The sequence below is a fragment of the Microtus pennsylvanicus genome, chromosome 1, assembly GCF_037038515.1.
Source record: "Microtus pennsylvanicus isolate mMicPen1 chromosome 1, mMicPen1.hap1, whole genome shotgun sequence".
Lineage (NCBI taxonomy): Eukaryota > Metazoa > Chordata > Mammalia > Rodentia > Cricetidae > Microtus > Microtus pennsylvanicus.
The window spans coordinates 168,220,154-168,238,726 of record NC_134579.1 but is presented as its reverse complement, the minus strand read 5'-3'; the positions used below and the strand labels follow the sequence as shown (position 1 = coordinate 168,238,726).

Genomic DNA, 18,573 nt, shown 5'->3' with positions numbered 1-18,573 from the left:
TCCTTGCCACAACTAGGAAAGATCGGGAAATTGAGGGCTGCTCTAGTGTTGCTGGCTCAGTCATTAAGATGCCAGACCAGGCCTGGGAAGAGGTGACTCACTTTATACTGTGGTCCCAGCACCTCCATAGAATTGACTATTTGCGGTGTGGAATGTGGGTGGGGGACAGAGGCATCATACCTCAAACAGGGACTCTGCCCTCTGCTCCTGGAGGTGGTGTCGATGAGGGTCCTTCACTATGACCTTTTCCCTCCATGCCTCCTCCCATACCTTTGTGTGGACTTGCCAGGGCTCCCTGGTACAGGAAGCAGCTTTGTCACAGAGGTTCTGAATGCCAGGCATAGACTCCTGTTACCTTATTTCACCGCTCATCCCCACCCCTGAGCTCAGGTGTAACACAGTCCCTAGCCTCTCTGTTCTTCCCTTGTGACATGCAGGAAAAGGACAATACCCATGTTTGGGTAGTTTGAATTCGGTGGGAGCATTTTCCAGTGCGCAGTGCAACACCTGGCCTACAGCGAGCACTTCCTTATGTAGGCTGTGGCCGCCAAGATTTGGAGCCTTCATCTCTATAGTGCCCCATCCCATAAACATACTGCATGACTGGGGCCTCTGTTCAGTAAGACTGACATCGGGGTGCCGGTGGAGCTGTCTTCCTGAGCCCTTGCTAGGGAGGAGTCCGGTTCCTGACTCTCACGGGCTCTTGATCACGCTCAGTTACTGCGGTTGTGGGACTGGCAGCCCAGTTCCTCGCTTCTGCCAGCTATGAGCACTCCTCAGCTCCAGAGATCCCCAAAGGTCTGGTCCCGGGTTAAGAACTACGGTTGAGGAGATCCTGGCTCCATACACCTCTCTCTCACGCATCAGCTCTGCGTGTCCAGGAAGAGCCATCGTCTTCCAGGGCTTCCTCGATTAGGTCAGCTCTTCAGGGTAATGTCTTTTTTAAAATCAGCTCTGCCAAGTCACACAGCCTGTCACAGAAGTGACTGTCTCATTCACACATCCCAGGGGTTGTACAGGGAGTGTTCTTAGGGGCGAGAGTCTCGGGAGGTAGCTCGGAATCCTGCCTAGCACAGCACAACCTTAGCAAGGCACATATTCTCATTTCTTCCCTCCAGCTGGCAGCAAGTGGGCAGAGCCCTCTGCTGTGCTAAGGCTGGGTGACCACCCACCCCCAGCACCAAGGCCTAGGTGGCTCAGCCCCCAAGATCTTAACAGTTGCACAGTGCAAACCCAGCTGGACCTTTTCCTTGCCTTGGGGCCTCTAGGGGTGCTTATGTAATCAAGAGGCACCAAGATGATCCTGCTCTTTCTCCAGCCTCCCAGTTCCTAAGACCTCTCTGTTTGTATCCAAAAGACAGCACTTCCTGCCCACACCCGTGTGCTTTCAGGGTCATTGGCCCTGTTTCCTACAAGGGAGGAATGCCCCACTGCACAGAATTGAAAGGTGCTAGTGAACCAGGAAGCCTGGATGGCAGGTTCTGTAACCCAACCCCCACTGCTCCCAGGCTGGAATTGGAGCTGTCTGAGTCCTGCTCCAGGGAGAAAACTCGGAATCAGCCAGTCTGACTTCTCAGGGGAATTACAGTCTCTATCGAGAATGTGGTAAAATACCTTAGGTCAATGCTGTGGGTGTTTGTGATCTGACAAGCATCAAAAACCATCTGTCATGAACTCCCTATCCTAAGGTCTCAGGTCTCCTCACTTTTGCTGTGCTCTGCCTCCTATCCGCTTCTTCCTGCCATTGCTGTTCATTAAGGGGGTGTTTGTTCAGGAAGCTGTCTGCTTGTGCCTTTGCCCCATCAGAGTATGTGAAGCTGCAGCTGATCTACAGCTCTGCTGGATTCTCATCGCCTGTGTGTAGGTGGTCCGGTCCAGCCTTGTTCTTATCCTGCACACTCCACTGGGAGGACAGCTACTCACTGGTTTTCCCTGAGTCCGTCCCAGAGACACTGCCAGCATTGCCTGTGTCTCATGCAGGCTTTGCTGCTCAACTCAGCACAAACTTGAAGTCTTCTTGTAGACAACAGTACCCTTAGGTGACAACTGAGGAAGAGGAGCATTGTGTGTGTTTATGTGTGCTTAGACTGGCATCCGTAGGAGCGTGTGCGCTTGCCCATGCCCACCTTGGGCTGGATATATTACACCTATTGTAGTTGAGACCCCCGATACTATAGGATGTTTGCAATCGCAGAGCTGTGTGAAGGGCTTGAGACGACACCGTGACATAGCAGTATAAAGTGATTGCATGTGCTGTGCGCGCGGAGCAGGGTGTGGCCATGCTGCAGTTGTCTCTGGCAGCCCTTCCCCAGTTGTGTCATGCTACTGGCACATTTGAGAAGATTTGCAAAAATACATAAATTTTAGTGAGCTGGGCCTTTCTGTTGTATGCAGAAGAGAAAACAGGGCTCTTCTGCTTTCAGACCGACTGAAAAGCAGGGGTTTATTGTTGTAATCTGGACATCTCAACCATGCGCACATGATTGGGTTGGTCAGATGCTCCTCTGCCAGCTCTGCTAGACACGAAATGTGGACTGGAGCCATAGTATGTGATGCGGTATCATACGAATTAGAACTCCAGGACCCGTGTTTTCAGAGTAGCCCTGACAGTGTTTTCCAGTGACCCACAAATCCAAAGCAAGTGGGATGTAAGGGTCATGGACCAGCCTCGACAAAAATACCACTCGCCAGGGTAGGGTTCCAGTAGCTCCAGTGAATTGCCCACGTTTAATTTCCAATTGCTTAAAACACCCAGATCCCAAGAGGTGGGAGTACGATTTAAAAAAAAAAAAAGAAAACTGCATTAACATGATACAATAAAATGAACAGACCAGATGAAGGTTGCGGGCTACATTCATAGTTAAAAATTCTATTGCTAGGACAAAACACGCTCACACCCTAGACCAAAACATTCTGTAGGCAAACCACTCCCTGGGTGGACTCCAATGCTATCTCCATAAAGGAACTTAGTAAGATCCTTAGACTTTTGTTTGAGGTAGAAACATACCTACTTCTCTATTCCTGAAATACAAAGTCTTGACATATTAGCCACACCTGTTGACAATAACCTTGCGAGAGCAGAACTCTGACCTAAAACTAGGTGGGACCTTTGTTTGAGGTAGAAACACAATGACCTTGAAGGGATAGAGGTTAAGTTCCAACTCTCTGACCTTTGGTCCATATGGAAATAGGCTCACATTTTGGGGGCTCCATAGGTAAGTACACTCCATGTTGGTGGACATAAAAAACCACAGCACACAACTGAACAGGGATGCTCTTATGTGATCCCAAATGCCTAGAAGTTTGCCTGATGACACTGAATGCAGTCCCTGTAATTTCTTGGGAGTCCTCATCAAGAAATGGTTAGACTGCGTGACACAGTCGGGAGCGAGAAGACCACAAGCTCTCACACACATTCTCACTGCGAGTGACTCTTAGTGTCTGGATCCTGCATTATTTCTGTTTGTTCACGTTGCTCTTTCTTCCTTTACTTCTGATTCTTCATCTCTGTCAGTCAGTAAGAGAAAAGAGCAAGCAAGATCTGTGCAGAAGCATTAGTCCATTCAGAATACCAAACACATGCAATATGCTCGCTCGTTCCATAAGAGATGATCTTCTCTGGAGTAATTTCGATCATTTGAATTCACTCACTTGGCATCTGTACCTTGCTGCTGTGTGCTCAGCTCTGCTCCGGGCACCTTTGAAGCCAAGAACCAGCAGCCAATTCCTGACTTCAGGAAATTCAAGGAGTCTTACCTTTCCCTCTACTTTTTAATAAAACTAATAAAATTGGTCATATATTACATTGTGAGACTCTTTTAGAGACTTTAGAAGGTTGACTTTCCTTTGTTTTGTGGGATATGATGTCCTGTTTTCTGCAAGGGTTGTAATGGGGGTTGCTTTATTGCATAAGAAAGATGGTTTGGAATAAAAGTTCTTGTTAGTTTTAGGTTTTCTCCAGGGTAATTCCACTAACATTGGAGCCAGGAATTGCTTGTTGCAGGAGGCCATTCTGTGTGTTGTAGGATGTTTGGCAGCAACCCTGGCATATTCCCGCTAGATACACAAGTACCCTTTTCCCTGAGTTCTGGCAACTGAAAACATTTCCAGACATTGCTTGTCATGTCTCTTGGTGGGCAGGGATGACAGATGTGGATGTGACCTGTGAGTCTAGGCTCACATCCTCTGCCGAAGTCTGTGAAACCACCAAGGGGAAAAGCACTTGGGGCAAGTATTTTCTGTCTGGCCCTTGCCCACGCTCAGGGCAACTTTCTCCCATGGAAGAGTTAATATAAAGTGAGCAAGATATTTATCAGTCAGATGGAGCAACATCAGCAGCAGTGATGAAATGCCCTCAGTAATCATGCCTTAGAGATAGTTCACATTTCCTGTTGGAATGTTGTTAAAGTCACTCACTGACCGTAAGTTAGAGAGCATCTTGGACACAGCATGCTGTAAATTAATCTCGTATGATTTATGAGGAAATGGGTTCCAGATTTGGTGATCTCAGCTCAAGCAGTAGGCGGCTGCCTGATAAACATTCTCATTCTCAAGAACTCGGGTCCACTCACTGAGTGTTTGCCGGGGTGGAGAGTGGAGAGAGCTTTGGAGTAGCTAGTGCGCTTCCCTGCCCTGGTCTAGGGGACCTTGGTGCTTGGGAACTGCCACTGGGCATCTCCTCACTCCTGTCCTGTGCCGGCCCTGCCCTCCCCGGTGAGGATGTGTTATTGGACACGATGGCACTTGTTTCTTATTTCACTCTTTGGTCCCAAAAGCTACTTTTCAAGAGTTTGGCAGGGACACCCACTGCAAAGTTCTGCCTGCCTCCTGCCCACTTAGAGTCCAAAGTGGTGACACTTGTTACCCGACCCCTTCTATTTCTGAATTATCAATCTTCACTTCTCGCATACATACGAGAGTGTTAGAAAGTTCAGGACAGGGGCTGGGTGTGGGAGCTCACACCTTTCAGACCAGCACTCAGGAGGCAGACACAAGCAGACCTCTGTGAGTTCAGGCCAGCCTGGTCTACTTAGTGAGTTCCAAGACAGCCAGAGCTGCGTAGTGTAGCTATGATCTGCATTTTTAAAAAAAAAATAATAAGGAAAGAAAAGTAGGACCTAATACTGATGAAAGTAACTGAAAGGTTGGATTTAGCACACAGAGAAAGAAAAAGAGATACAAGATAGAGAATTTTCACTCATTCAGTTGTTACTTATTCAGCAACTACGTCCTGGACATTGGCAGTCGATCTGTGAGGAAATGGACTTTAGTCCGTAGGGCGGTGGGACAAGTGGACAGAACATCTTCCAATTTGGCACAATGTCTCCCAAGCCGAGGGATAGCAAAGAAGCCAGTTGGTACTTAAAGAGTCACTGTAGCTTATGGAAAGGGGGTCTGAGAAGGTTTCTCAAAAGAAGCGCTGGCTTTACTGGTCATGAGGGACTCCTTACAGGCCCAGGAGGAAGGGCAGGTGTGGTCAAGGCCATATCCCCTAGCTGGAGGCCAGAGCTAAAGCAGGAAGGGCGAGGTAAAATGGGCAAGCCACGAGGAGGCCTCAGAACTCAGATAGGAGATCTGGGTCTTCTTTGGAGGTTTACCCAGGTGTGGTAACCCCCCCCCCCCCACACACACACACACTCAGGGAGGCAGCTGTGAGGGGGTGGAATGACAGCTGCTCAAGATTCTCATCCACACCTCTGGAGCACAGCAAAGGTCTTCTTAAATGATTTTAAGAATGTCAAACACTTAATCGGAATTTGAAATGCTAATTAGCGGCTTTAAACGCTTGTTTCTGGAGGCTATCAGGACAGCCTCTTCGGTTCTGCACAGTTCTGTTTCCCCGTCTGTAACGACTTCATGGTTTTAATCCCAACCATCATTTGTGAGTAAAGAGTAGGTGCCCATGAGTGTGGATGTCTAGTACGTAGGCTGTGTCTGCGCTGTGTCCTGGCTTTTCCAGCTCGCCCGACATCCTCCTTAGATTTCCTTTGCCGTATTGAAAGATTTGACGCTAGCGTTGGAAAACGGACTTTATTGCTCACACATTATGTTTTGAGGTGACTTAAAAAAAAATCATAAGGAGCTGGTGGGCTGCTTGGGGGCAGGTATGTGGTAATGTGGAGTTTCTAGGGGCACAGGCCTCTGGTGTGAGGGAAATTGTACGTGGTGGGCATTGCTCTCTGTGACCACGCTGTCGTCCAGCAGGTGAGGAACAGAGTCTGGTCCAGAGAGCGGAGCCGTCTCCTAACACCAGCCCCTTCCGCTGCTCCTGTCAGCCTGCTCATTCGCCCCTCTCTCTAGGAAAGCAGCCAGAAGCATGCCCGCTCATGCGCCCATTTTCTCTTCCCGTCAGGAACTTGGATAATGGGCTGTGTGCAATGTAAGGATAAAGAAGCAGCGAAACTGACGGAGGAGAGGGACGGCAGCCTGAACCAGAGCTCCGGGTACCGCTATGGCACAGACCCCACCCCTCAGCACTACCCCAGCTTCGGCGTGACCTCCATCCCAAACTACAACAACTTCCATGCAGCTGGGGGCCAGGGACTCACCGTCTTTGGGGGTGTGAACTCTTCCTCTCACACTGGGACCCTGCGTACGAGAGGAGGGACAGGTAAGCCTGACGTTGGGCGAGCTGAGGGTGTGTTGGCTGAGGGTACACCTGGCTGAGGGTTCGGCTGTGCTGTTTCTAAGCTACTGTTGTGTGTGTGTGTATGGGGTGGGTGGAGGTGTGCCACAACGAGTGTGTGGCAGTCAGAGGACATCTTTCAGGAATTGGTTCTCTCCTTCACTGTGGGCTCCAAGGATCGACCTTGGATGATCAGGCTCAGGCAACAAATTCCTTTACCCACCAAGCCATCTTGCCAGCCCTTTGACTGTGTCTTGATTACTGTGGCAGCTCTGTATCCATGCTCCAGTTGACTCACTTTGACTAAGGTTTTAACAGAGAAGTCAACTTTATCTATCACCTACCATTCAAAACAAAAGGCCCAAGTTGAATATCCAAGATCAAAATGCCTGGCTTTGGGGGCATGAAAGGCCTCTTGTTAGTGCTCTGAGAATTCTGCATGGGTCAGTGCCCTGGGGTGTCCTCCTCATCCCTGTAAGCCAAGCGTTCCCATCCCTGGCCACCTAACGCGGCTGCTCTAAAGCATGGCTCCTGACCCCTATCCTGGGTCTTCTGCACTAGAGGCCTCAGGCCTGGCTCTGGGGTGTACCTCGAGGTCCCTACTATTAATGTACCCCTCCCTCACTTCTAGGGTGACTTCTGTTCCCTCTTCTTCCCACTCGCAGCCTGCCAGCCACCTCCTGGCCAGTGTGATTATTTGACAGCATGCTTTTACCATTAGTTCAAGTTCTCGGTATTTCAACCTGATAAGCCCTCAGCTTTTCGTACATCTCTGCATTTTGCTCTGTTATATTCTGTGTATGTGTGTTGTGGTTTTTTGTGTGTGATTTTTGAGACAGGCCATCACTTTGTTGCTCAGGCTGTTCTCAGACTGTTAGCAACCCCCTGCCTTAGCGCGTGTTAGGGAGTACAGCCATGAAACATCACACCCAGCTCCGTGTTCTGAGGTTGAGTTTTGCACACCAAGACCATTTTCCTCTTCTTTCCCTCCCCCAGGCTCTCTTTTTTTCAATGCCACGAGGCTGGGTTTCACTGCCATCTCTGTTGGCTGACGTAGCTAATGTTTTAGCACATATCTGGTTTACATTCATTCTCACATGTTCTCTACAGTTCTTGTGAGTCACCTCGTGCATCTTTAGTCTGCCAAACCCTCGCCCAGTGCACGAACCATGGTAACCAGATATTTGACATTATTTGTTCCAAAGTTGTTTATTACAAAACTTGAAAAGAATGTAGCATCTCTCAGCTCTTCTGGGGACAGATGCCTCATGTCGTCTATGACAGCTCATTGCGTCTTTTCCCTGGAGAGCTGATGCTGCTGAAGCCTTAGTAGGCTCTTTGTCCATGTGCGGCGTACGGCAGTGGAAGAGGGCACAGGCCTGAGCTGGACACCATCTCTTCCTGCAGCTCTGTGTCAGTTTCTGCCCCACAGAACAGATATCTGTGCTGCAAAGACACCATCTCACCCTTAAATCCAGCTGCGTATGGAGACCCTCACAAACATCCAGTTCCCCTCCAGCCAGGAGCCTGAAAAGAAAGCAGACAGGCAGTTTGTTCTTAGAAGATACGGAAGAATAGGAAAGCTTACAGTATACTACACACACACACACATGCACACGCCTTCCACTGTGAGAGAGGTTGAGTGTTTTGCAGTCCTAACTCTTAATTCAGCAGGCATAAACATCATCACATTGATTCATTTATGAAGGCTGGGTGTGAAGACTGTACATCTCATTCATTAAGGGCTCCAACCAACATGGGCTCCTTGTCAACCCTGAGTGTGTACACCAGCCAGGGACAATCTTAGTGGAAGAGCCATCTGGCTCTTTATAAAGTTTGAAGCTTCAAAGGCAGTGCCCTGGAGCTGGAGTGGTGGCTTATGGGTTAAGAACCCATGCTGCTCTTACAACGGACCCAGGTCCTGTTCCTAGCACCCCCTCCAGTGAGCTCACAGCCACTCACAGCTCCAGTTCACAGGGACCCAGGGTCCTCTTCTGGCCCCACATACGGTGTACATGCATATACATAGGCAGAAGCACATACATATAAAAAGTTTTAAAGAAACAGGGCCCTAGGATGTTGGCTTATGTCCCTTCCTTGAGTGGTTGTGTTGTGTGTCCTGGCTCTAGGATGTTTGCCTATGTCTCTTTCATGGGTGGTTGAGTTGTGTGTCCCTGCTCTAGGATGTTGGCCAATGTCCCTTTTGTGAGTGGTTGAGTTGTGTGTCCCAGCTCTAGGATGTTTGCCTATGTCCCTTCTGTGGATGGTTGTGTTGTGTGTCCTGGCTCTAGGATGTTGGCCAGATGTCCCTTCCGTGTGTGGTTGTGTTGTGTGTCCCGACTCTAGGATGTTGGCCAGATGTCCCTTCCTTGGGTGGTTGTGTTGTGTGTCCTGGATTTCTGGCAGCATTGTCCTCAGTCCCCTGAGGCCACTAGCAGTGTCTGCATTCCCTCTGGCCTCCTGTGCTTCCTCCTCCATCCACCCGATCGAGTAAGAGGGTTGGAAGGTCTTCCACACAGAGATGGCTTGCATCTGGTTTGACATTATAAAAGGAGAGGCACCTGTAGCATGATTAATAAAAACCCAGAGACAGAGAAGATCACAAAGCAGCCAGCCACTGGCTCTTACCTCTACCTCAGTCCGAAATGGTGATCCTGAGACTGATCCTGAGAGCTGTCTCCTCCTGTTTTATCTAGTGCTGGGATTAAAGGCATGCACCACTACCACCCAGTTTCTATGGCAAGCTAGTGTGGCTACTGGAATTAGAAGTGTGTGTCACCACTGCCTGGTTTGTAAGCCTGGCCAGTGTGACTGTTTTACTCTTGATCTTCAGAAAATACAAATGAAATACCACTACAGGCATCTGTTACAAAAATTTGAAATTAGAGTAGGCATGACCGTAGAGGCACACACATTTTATAGTCATACTTTGCCACCCTGTCAGAGAAACCTTAGAAAAGGAAGACAGTACCAAATGAGTCCTGCTCTGTGGTGGGGACATCTGTCTGAGAAAGGGGAGATCAGTCTTCCTCCAGTCCTGTGCTCTGCTCAGTCCTTATAAGCAGCAACCTCCCCAGCAGTGTGACACTTGGGAGAGAGGAAGCCATGTGCTCTTAAACCATTGTGGCAGGTACTTTGAAATAGGTAAAAATCTAAGTGAGAAGCCAGGTTACAGAGAAATTAAAAGCTTCCTTCAGCTATCACTTCCTGTGTAACAACCACTAAACTTAGCAGCTCCGGCATGACGCATTGTGATCTCACGTTTATTTCCTGTGTTTCTGAGGGTCTGAATCTTGGAGTGACAGCTTGGTCCTCCACCTCAGGAGAGGCCATGGTCAGGGCGTGCTGACTACAGTTTTACTGAGAATGAACTGCTCCTCACTCCTGTAGTCTGGACAGGATCCAGTTCCTGGCTGGAGGGTTAGCCAGTTGATTTTCATGAGCGCCTTGCCAGCATTGGCGCCCTTCGTAATCAGAGTCCACAGGGTAGTGAGGCAGTAGAGTAGTCTGTCTCCTGAAAAGATGTGTCCCACTAGGGACATCCGGTCACTTTGAATCGAGCCATTGTGTTCGTAAGGGAGAGAGGCTGCGCAGGGCGAGAGAACCACACAGGAGTCACGAGCACGGTCCTGGAATGTCTGCCAGATGCAGCAAGCCCTAGACTGAGTGAGACGCCAGGCATTTGCTTGCCTGTTTGTTTTGCTTTTGATAGTAAACCTCTAGAATGGGGGAAGGTTCCTGCGGGTGAGCAGATGCGAGGACACAGGCTGGGTCTGAGGAAGAATGGGAAGACTGTGAAGACAGGTAAATTCAAGGCAGGAGAACAAAGCGGGCAGGAGGCACAGCAGGAGGGCCTCACAGCTGGTAGCCATTGCCACAGCTGCAGGTGCCAAGGGCAGTCTCCAAGTGCCCCCAGGCTGCACAGGAGGTCTCCTTTCCATTCACTGGCATGTGTGCTGAAGTCGAGTGATTCATTTTACCCAAGCCTTGACACAAGCGTCCGGGGAAGCGGGTAGGCACAGCGGGCGGCTGTAAGTGCAGCAGATCCATGCCAGTCAGAACCCTGCCTCTTCCCTGGTACTCACCCACAGTTGCACAATGAGATGTCCCTCAATCCCAGGTTTCTGTCATAATGTCCCCTCTACAAAGACCGCGGTATAAATCCAGCATGCTGTCCCATATCACTTACAATACCTCATGTTTATGAATGTTGAATAAATATAGGTTTTAAGGCTGAGACTTTAGCAGAGGTGTAATTTCTTAGTATTGATAACCTGTGTAATAATATCCTTCCTTGTTTCCGCAGGAGTGACACTCTTTGTGGCTCTTTACGACTACGAAGCACGGACGGAAGATGACCTGAGTTTTCACAAAGGGGAAAAATTTCAAATACTGAACAGCTCGTAAGTTTGGGCTGGGGGAGATGAAGCACACCCGCCTTGTGCTTTGGGAGAAGGTTCTTGTGACAGTCTCATCAGATAGCTGGAAATAAGGGAATGAGTTCACTCGCTCATAGCGGTACCACCTGAATGAATGAGTGGTTTAAAAAGAAGTGCAGTATACTTGGCACCCTATGCTAAATTCCCCTCTGCAACTAAAGGGCTTTTGTTTTCAGAGTTTCTTTTAGAATCTATTTTTTAATTTGTGTGTGTGCACGCAATACATGTGTATGTATATATGTGTGTATATATATGTGTGTGTGCGTGCGTGCGTGCATGCATGAGAGAGAGAGAGAGAGAGAGAGAGAGAGAGAGAGAGAGAGAGAGAGAGAGAGAGAGAGAGCTGCTGTTTGTACTGTGCTGTGTGCAAGTGCCTGCGTCAAGGTCAGGGGAAGCCAACAGGTGGCTGCTGTCACTTTGAGGCAGCTCTGTCCTTGAACCTGCATCTCCTGGTTTTCAGCTTGGCTGGCAGCCAGCGAGCCCCAGAAATCCTCCTGTCTCCACCCCACCCCCACAGCACTGGGGTTACAGGCTTGTGACAGGGTTGCTGGGTTGCAAGTACTCCTAACCACCAAGCATCTCTCCAACCTCAGGGTCTGTGCTTTCGTATTTTAGCAAAAATCTTAAAAGAGCCAGCCTTCCCCTCCCTCGTCCCCACCACACACACACACGCACACACACGCACACGCACTTGCACGCGCACACACACACATTCTCAGATGACTGGCTCATGATTTGGGTGCCCGTGTCACTTGCTCTCTGCCTTGAGATCTTCCCCACGTTTCAGCTGTGGGCACTGGAAGAACCCTCACTCTTCAGGCCAGCGACAGGACCCACTACTCTTGACAACTGTGACGCCCGTGGAGGTGGCTCTGAGTGAAAGCGTGAGAGTGTTTGTGCACTGTAAGAAGCAGAAACATTTCACCCACGTGAGGGTGGCTACGAAGCCTGTGTTGTAAATGTGGCCGCTGGGAATGGCTGTAAACAGGGAATAAACTTAGGGCCAACATCCTTTCCAAGCCCCACCTTTATGCCTTGCAGAGGAAGAGCAACTGGGGGCCAGGTTTCTCTAGATTCCAAAACATGACCCCTTAGATCCAGGCAGTGTGCATGGATGAGGGAACAGCAGGAAAACCCAAGCTCCCAAGAAAATGGTAGTGTCATGGCTCAGCACCTCTATGTCTTGATGTGTGCTCCCCAGTCATGGGGAAAGATTGCCGCTGGGACTGGGCACATCAGGGGGTTCGCTCATGCTACCGAGTCCAGTTGCCTCTCTACTTGGATTTCATGGTAGCCGAAGGATTAGAAGCTTGGCTCTTCAACCCCTTTAAAAAGATGAAAGGAGGGAGGTAAGAGGTGACAAACTCCAGGAGAGGGGGGTGGTGGCAACAGGTGACTCCTGTAACCTAAAGACTGCCTCCTTCCTGGGATGCCCCTGGCTCGCAGCTCTGGACACTGAGAACATACCAACTTTGAGCAGTAAACCCCAATACCTCCAGAGACACTAGTAACTCAGTGTAGTGGATGTTGTCAGCACTAACAAAGAAGGGGGTGTGTGCTGGTTCTTAATTTACTGAAGTACATGCAGTAATGTTCATATAACCATGCCTGGTGATGTTTGTATACAATGTATACAATTACTAACTTATTACCTTGCAAATTCAGACTTTAAAAATGTAAAAATTGATACCTTTATGTTACATGTCTCTTACCACAATTTTTTTAAAACATAAAATTTGTGGTATTCTCACAAACTAAGCATGGCTATGCAGCCAGCACCCAAGTTGAAAGCGTTCCCCTCCCCCTCTAGGGATCTGCAGACACAGGAATTTCTTTAATAGTGAACAGCTGTCATTTATTGAAGGCTCCTTCTGTACTGCCCATGTGCTGAGTTACAGTTGCTGTCATTTATTCCTCACGACAACTGTCTGGGGTCTGTGTCACAGTCGCTATGTGACATCTGAGAACTGGAGGGCACAGGTTAGAGAACCCAGCCCACAGTCCTGGCAGGTGGCAAAGCCCGGGGTGAGGGGTAAGGTTCAGAATTCCCAGTGTGGTATCAGGTGTGACCTTGGAAAGGCCCAGATGCTGCCATCAAAGGGAGCTGAAGTATCCCAGTGACAGGAAAAGATTTAGAAAGTTGGCTGGTGAGTCGGAGGGGGGGATTTGGCTTTGATCTCCTCTCATTTGTGAATGTTGTTAGTTTGAGTCTTCCATGAATGCTGCCTGTCAGAGTCTGTTGACTGGGCTGATAAACCTTCCCAGTGTGTACAATAGTCTTTAAATGGCGAGGATGACTAGAAATTTGAAACTCTGTAGGCCCCCGGAAGTAAGAAGTAGGAGGGGTGGAGAGAAGCGAGTACAGCCCTGGGCATCCACACGCCGGGCATCCACACGCCAGACATCCACATGCCAGGCACTCACACACTGGGCATCCACTCACTGAGCATCCACACACGCCTGATGCAGACCTCTCTATTCAGGTTGCAGGGCACGGCCATGTTAGTCACGGCAAAGTCAAATCCCCAGCATCTTTGGTACAGGAAGGATCTACCACATCAACAGTGAATTCTAGAGAAACGTTGAAGGAGGGATGCTGTCTGCCCCAGTCTGTATTTGTATTTGAATGCGTAGCTTTTAATGTTTACAGAGCCCCGTGGCCCTCTCATCCTGCTCTCACAGGAGAGAACCTTGCACAGGGGCTTCTCCCTTAAGAGTGCAGCTCTTCATCCTACATGCCATCTAAGTGCCCCTGTTCAAGGTTCTGGAAAAGAAAAGTAAGCTTTGTACTGCAAAGCGGTATGTGGAGTCAAGAGTAATAACAGGGAAGGGAAGCCAGCAAAGGAAAAACAAAGCACCGACATAGAGCAGATGGTACGGAGGCCCGCCCTCCCTCCCTCTCTCCCTCCCTCCCGCTGCCCAGCCGTCTCTCAGCCCTGGCAGGAGAGGGCTGGGGTGCTGTTCTGGGGGCAGCTGCTACCCCATCTTCTCGTATGTCCCTCTCCTGACCCTCCCCCATAGCGTGTACAGGGCAGTGCTCCAAAGGGCCCCACCCAGCACAGATGGGTTGGAGGGCTGGTTGTGACATCAGCAGGTGGGAGCTCACTCCGCACTGTGTCTAAGTTCACCTGTTTTATTCCCTGTCTTCACACTTCGTAGCTAGTGACTTAACCATCTTGAAAGAGCCAGTCCTTAAAACGCAATCGATATTTTACAAATGGAATCATGGTCATTGCCCGGAACCCACTGAAAGTTCTTACCTCTCACAGTCAGGAGAAAGAAAAAAAGAAAATTGTTTCTTTGTATGTTTGTTTTCTTGATAACTCGGTTGTGATAAAAGTTATTACATAGAGCCTCTCTCTCAGTGAGGACAGTTGCCAAATGCAGGAAGAATCCAGCACTCCATGGCTGGATAGGGCAAGGCTGGCTGCCCTTGGCAAAGCCACTTCCTGCCTCCGTCTGGGCTCCCAGTGCCTGGAACCACAGCCCCATGAGGGTCTTTAAGGGTTAGAGACAGGAATGGAGGCCAGGGGGCTATTATAACTACCTAGAAACCATTCTCAACCAGTGTCGGGGTTAAATCATGGGTTTGATTCAAAACAGTAAGACAGTATCTCAGCGAGTGTGAATTAATAAAAGAGCGGAACTGTAAGAGATGTCCCCAGGAGGTCATCTAACACGACTACAAGCTTGACTATTATTTATCTATTAACTTATATTTCTTAGTTATACATTACATTGTTAAATGAGCTACACAAACATGATACCTTAATCAAGAACAGAAATATACAAATAACAAAATTGACCTTAAATTTGTAGCAATAAACCAAGATCCATACCAATGCAAATTATTCATATCTATATCATATCCCCCTTTAAATATAAACAAAAAATTGTCCTGCTGTTTATTGGGTGAAGTATTTTCTTTGTGGGGGTGTTAACAGCACCCTTGATGAAAGTTTTCATGTGTTGGAAAGTAAGCCTGTACTACAAGCACTTCCCTTTCCTTTACCCGTTCAGAGTCTTTCCCAGGTTGGGGGGGACTGGATGGGTGATTTTTTTTCTAATGGTGAAATGTCTCCATCTAGTGGAAGCTCAGAGCAGTAAAGATTGTCAGTATTGAAATGAAGGTGGTGTTTTCCAAAGCTTTTTCTTGAACACACATAATGGTTAGCATAACTTCCACGTGTACATTTAGATGCTGGACTTCAGCAACATATACTCCTGTGTGGCTAGAAGTGGGAACCATGCCATACCATGTCATGGCCTTTTTTTTCCCCCTGTGGTGCTGGGATTGGGAGCTAGGACACACTAGGCAACCACTCTGCCACAGTGCACCCCCAGTCCCAAGTCATGAATTGTACTACAAGGAAGAGAGACATATGTACAGATTGTAGCTGGATAGATGTTCATGAACTTGAAAACTGATACTGCATTCTTTGGGTGTTTTTATCTATGTAAAGTCTTTGATGTGTATAAATATTTCAAACAAGAATTTGGACATGATGTGGCTGTAACTAAAGGGCTTTATGGACAAGAGAACTACAATATCTGCTTAATAGGGTTGGAAGGAAAGACTGAGATACTGAGGAATATGTTTGTGCGAGACAGCGTCTCACTATGTAGTCTGGCTGGCCTGGAGCTCACTGTGTAGACCAGGCTGGCTTCCGACTGCCTCTGCTTTCCAGGTGCTGGGACCAAGTGAGCGCTCCAAGGAATAAGTTTTTATGCGCTTAGAACTAGAGAGACAGCTCAGGAGTTAAGAGCATGTGCTGTTCTTCCAGAAGACCCAAGTTTGTTAGCCACACCCATATCAGGTAGCTCACAACCATTCATAGGTGAAGGGAGTCAGAGGCCTCTGGCCTCACCGCCACCCTCGTGCACGTGACCATATACACACACACACTCATGCCTACACATGGGCACCTCCACCCTAGTGCACGCGACCATATACACACACACACACACACTCATGCCTACACATGGGCACCTCCACCCTAGTGCACGCAACCACACACACACACACACACACTCATGCCTACACATGGGCACCTCCACCCTCGTGCACGCGACCACACACACACACACACACATACACACACACACACTCATGCCTACACATGGGCACCTCCACCCTCATGTATGTGACCACACACACACACACTCATGCCTACACATGGGCACCGCCACCCTCATGTATGTGACCACACACACACACTCATGCCTACACATGGGCACCTCCACCCTCATGTATGTGACCACACACACACATACACACTCATGCTTACACATGGGCACCTCCACCCTTGTGCACATGACCATATACACACACACTCATGCCTACACATGGGCACCTCCACCCTCATGTATGTGACCACACACACACACACACACTCATGCTTACACATGGGCACCTCCACCCTTGTGCACATGACCATATACACACACACTCATGCCTACACATGGGCACCTCCACCCTCATGTATGTGACCACACACACACACACACACACTCATGCTTACACATGGGCACCTCCACCCTCGTGCACGCGACCATATACACACACACACACTCATGCCTACACATGGGCACCTCCACCCTCGTGCACGCGACCACACACACACACACACACACACACTCATGCCTACACATGGGCACCTCCACCCTCGTGCACGTGACCACACACACACACACACACACACTCATGCTTACACATGGGCACCTCCACCCTCGTGCACGCGACCATATACACACACACACACTCATGCCTACACATGGGCACCTCCACCCTCGTGCACGCGACCACACACACACACACACACACACACTCATGCCTACACATGGGCACCTCCACCCTCGTGCACGTGACCATACACACACACACACACACACACATTCATGCCTACACATGGGCACCTCCACCCTTGTGCATGTGACCACATACACACACACACACACACACTCATGCCTACACATGGGCACCTCCACCCTCGTGCACGTGACCACATACACACACACTCATGCCTACACATGGGCACCTCCACCCTCGTGCACGTGACCACACACACACACACACACACACATTCATGCCTACACATGGGCACCTCCACCCTTGTGCATGTGACCACATACACACACACTCATGCCTACACATGGGCACCTCCACCCTCGTGCACGTGACCACATACACACACACTCATGCCTACACATGGGCACCTCCACCCTCGTGCACGTGACCATATACACACACACACACACACATTCATGCCTACACATGGGCACCTCCACCCTCGTGCACGTGACCACATACACACACACTCATGCCTACACATGGGCACCTCCACCCTCGTGCACGTGACCATATACACACACACACACACACATTCATGCCTACACATGGGCACCTCCACCCTTGTGCACGTGACCATATACACACACACACACACACATTCATGCCTACACATGGGCACCTCCACCCTCGTGCACGCGACCATATGCACACACACTCATGCCTACACATGGGCACCGCCACCCTCATGTATGTGACCACACACACACACACTCATGCCTACACATGGGCACCTCCACCCTCATGTATGTGACCACACACACACACACACACACACACACACACATGCCTACACATGGGCACCTCCACCCTTGTGCACGTGACCACACACACACACACTCATGCCTACACATGGGCACCTCCACCCTCGTGCACGTGACCACACACACACACACACACACTCATGCCTACACATGGGCACCTCCACCCTCATGTATGTGACCACATACACACACACTCATGTCTACACATGGGCACCTCCATCCTCGTGCATGTGACTACATACACACACACTCATGCCTAGTCATAATTTTTTGAAAAATGAATCTTTAAGAACAAACAGACACCTCAGTAGCAGTTCAGTTCCCTGGGAACTATTCTGACATCCCATAACCACACCCACTGGATTAGTTGCTGTTTTTTTCTGTGGCTCTCTAAAACCCCACAGACTCGCTGCTCCTTGGTACTCCTGCTCAGAAGTTTCATCTGTACAGGCCCTGAAAAGACTCCAGGTTAACCAAAGGCTAGATGTCGTTACATTGGAGAGAATATTCCCCCAGCCCTATGCCAGAACATTTTCTTCCTTGCATGAGAGTATCAACAGAGCCCAGCCAAAAAAAAAATATTGTAACTAAAAGCCTGGAGTTTCTCTTGTTACCTCAAAGGACTAAAGGAAGACAAGGAGGCAATGAGTCTGTCATAGTCACAGGCTGGGAGGCCTGATGTGCAGGAGGCAGCCCCTGCCCTCCCACCACTCTCCTGACCTCAGCGGTGGAGAGTCACAGCTAAACTGCACACAACAGACCTTCCGCCCACCCGTTCTTAGTGGGAGGAAGCCCATACTCCATCCTTGCCTTTTGTTGCACAAAACCCTGCATGAATCCAAGCAGGTGGACACCTGTTTTCTGTACAGACTTTGTACTGAGTGTTGAAAGTGCCCC

At 49.3% G+C, this 18,573-nt stretch overlaps 1 protein-coding gene across 6 annotated transcripts in view; it reads left to right on the top strand.

The window, feature by feature from the left end:
- The window catches only part of Fyn (FYN proto-oncogene, Src family tyrosine kinase), a 203,793-nt gene that overhangs the window by 144,337 nt on the left and 40,883 nt on the right, over positions 1-18,573 (top strand). For all 6 annotated transcript variants that reach the window (XM_075945335.1, XM_075945319.1, XM_075945327.1 and 3 more), the window contains 2 exons: positions 6,353-6,610; positions 10,932-11,028. In XM_075945335.1, coding sequence (XP_075801450.1) covers positions 6,364-6,610; positions 10,932-11,028 — 344 coding nt within the window. In that variant the 5' untranslated portion in view covers positions 6,353-6,363. The remainder of the gene's footprint in view (positions 1-6,352; positions 6,611-10,931; positions 11,029-18,573) is intronic.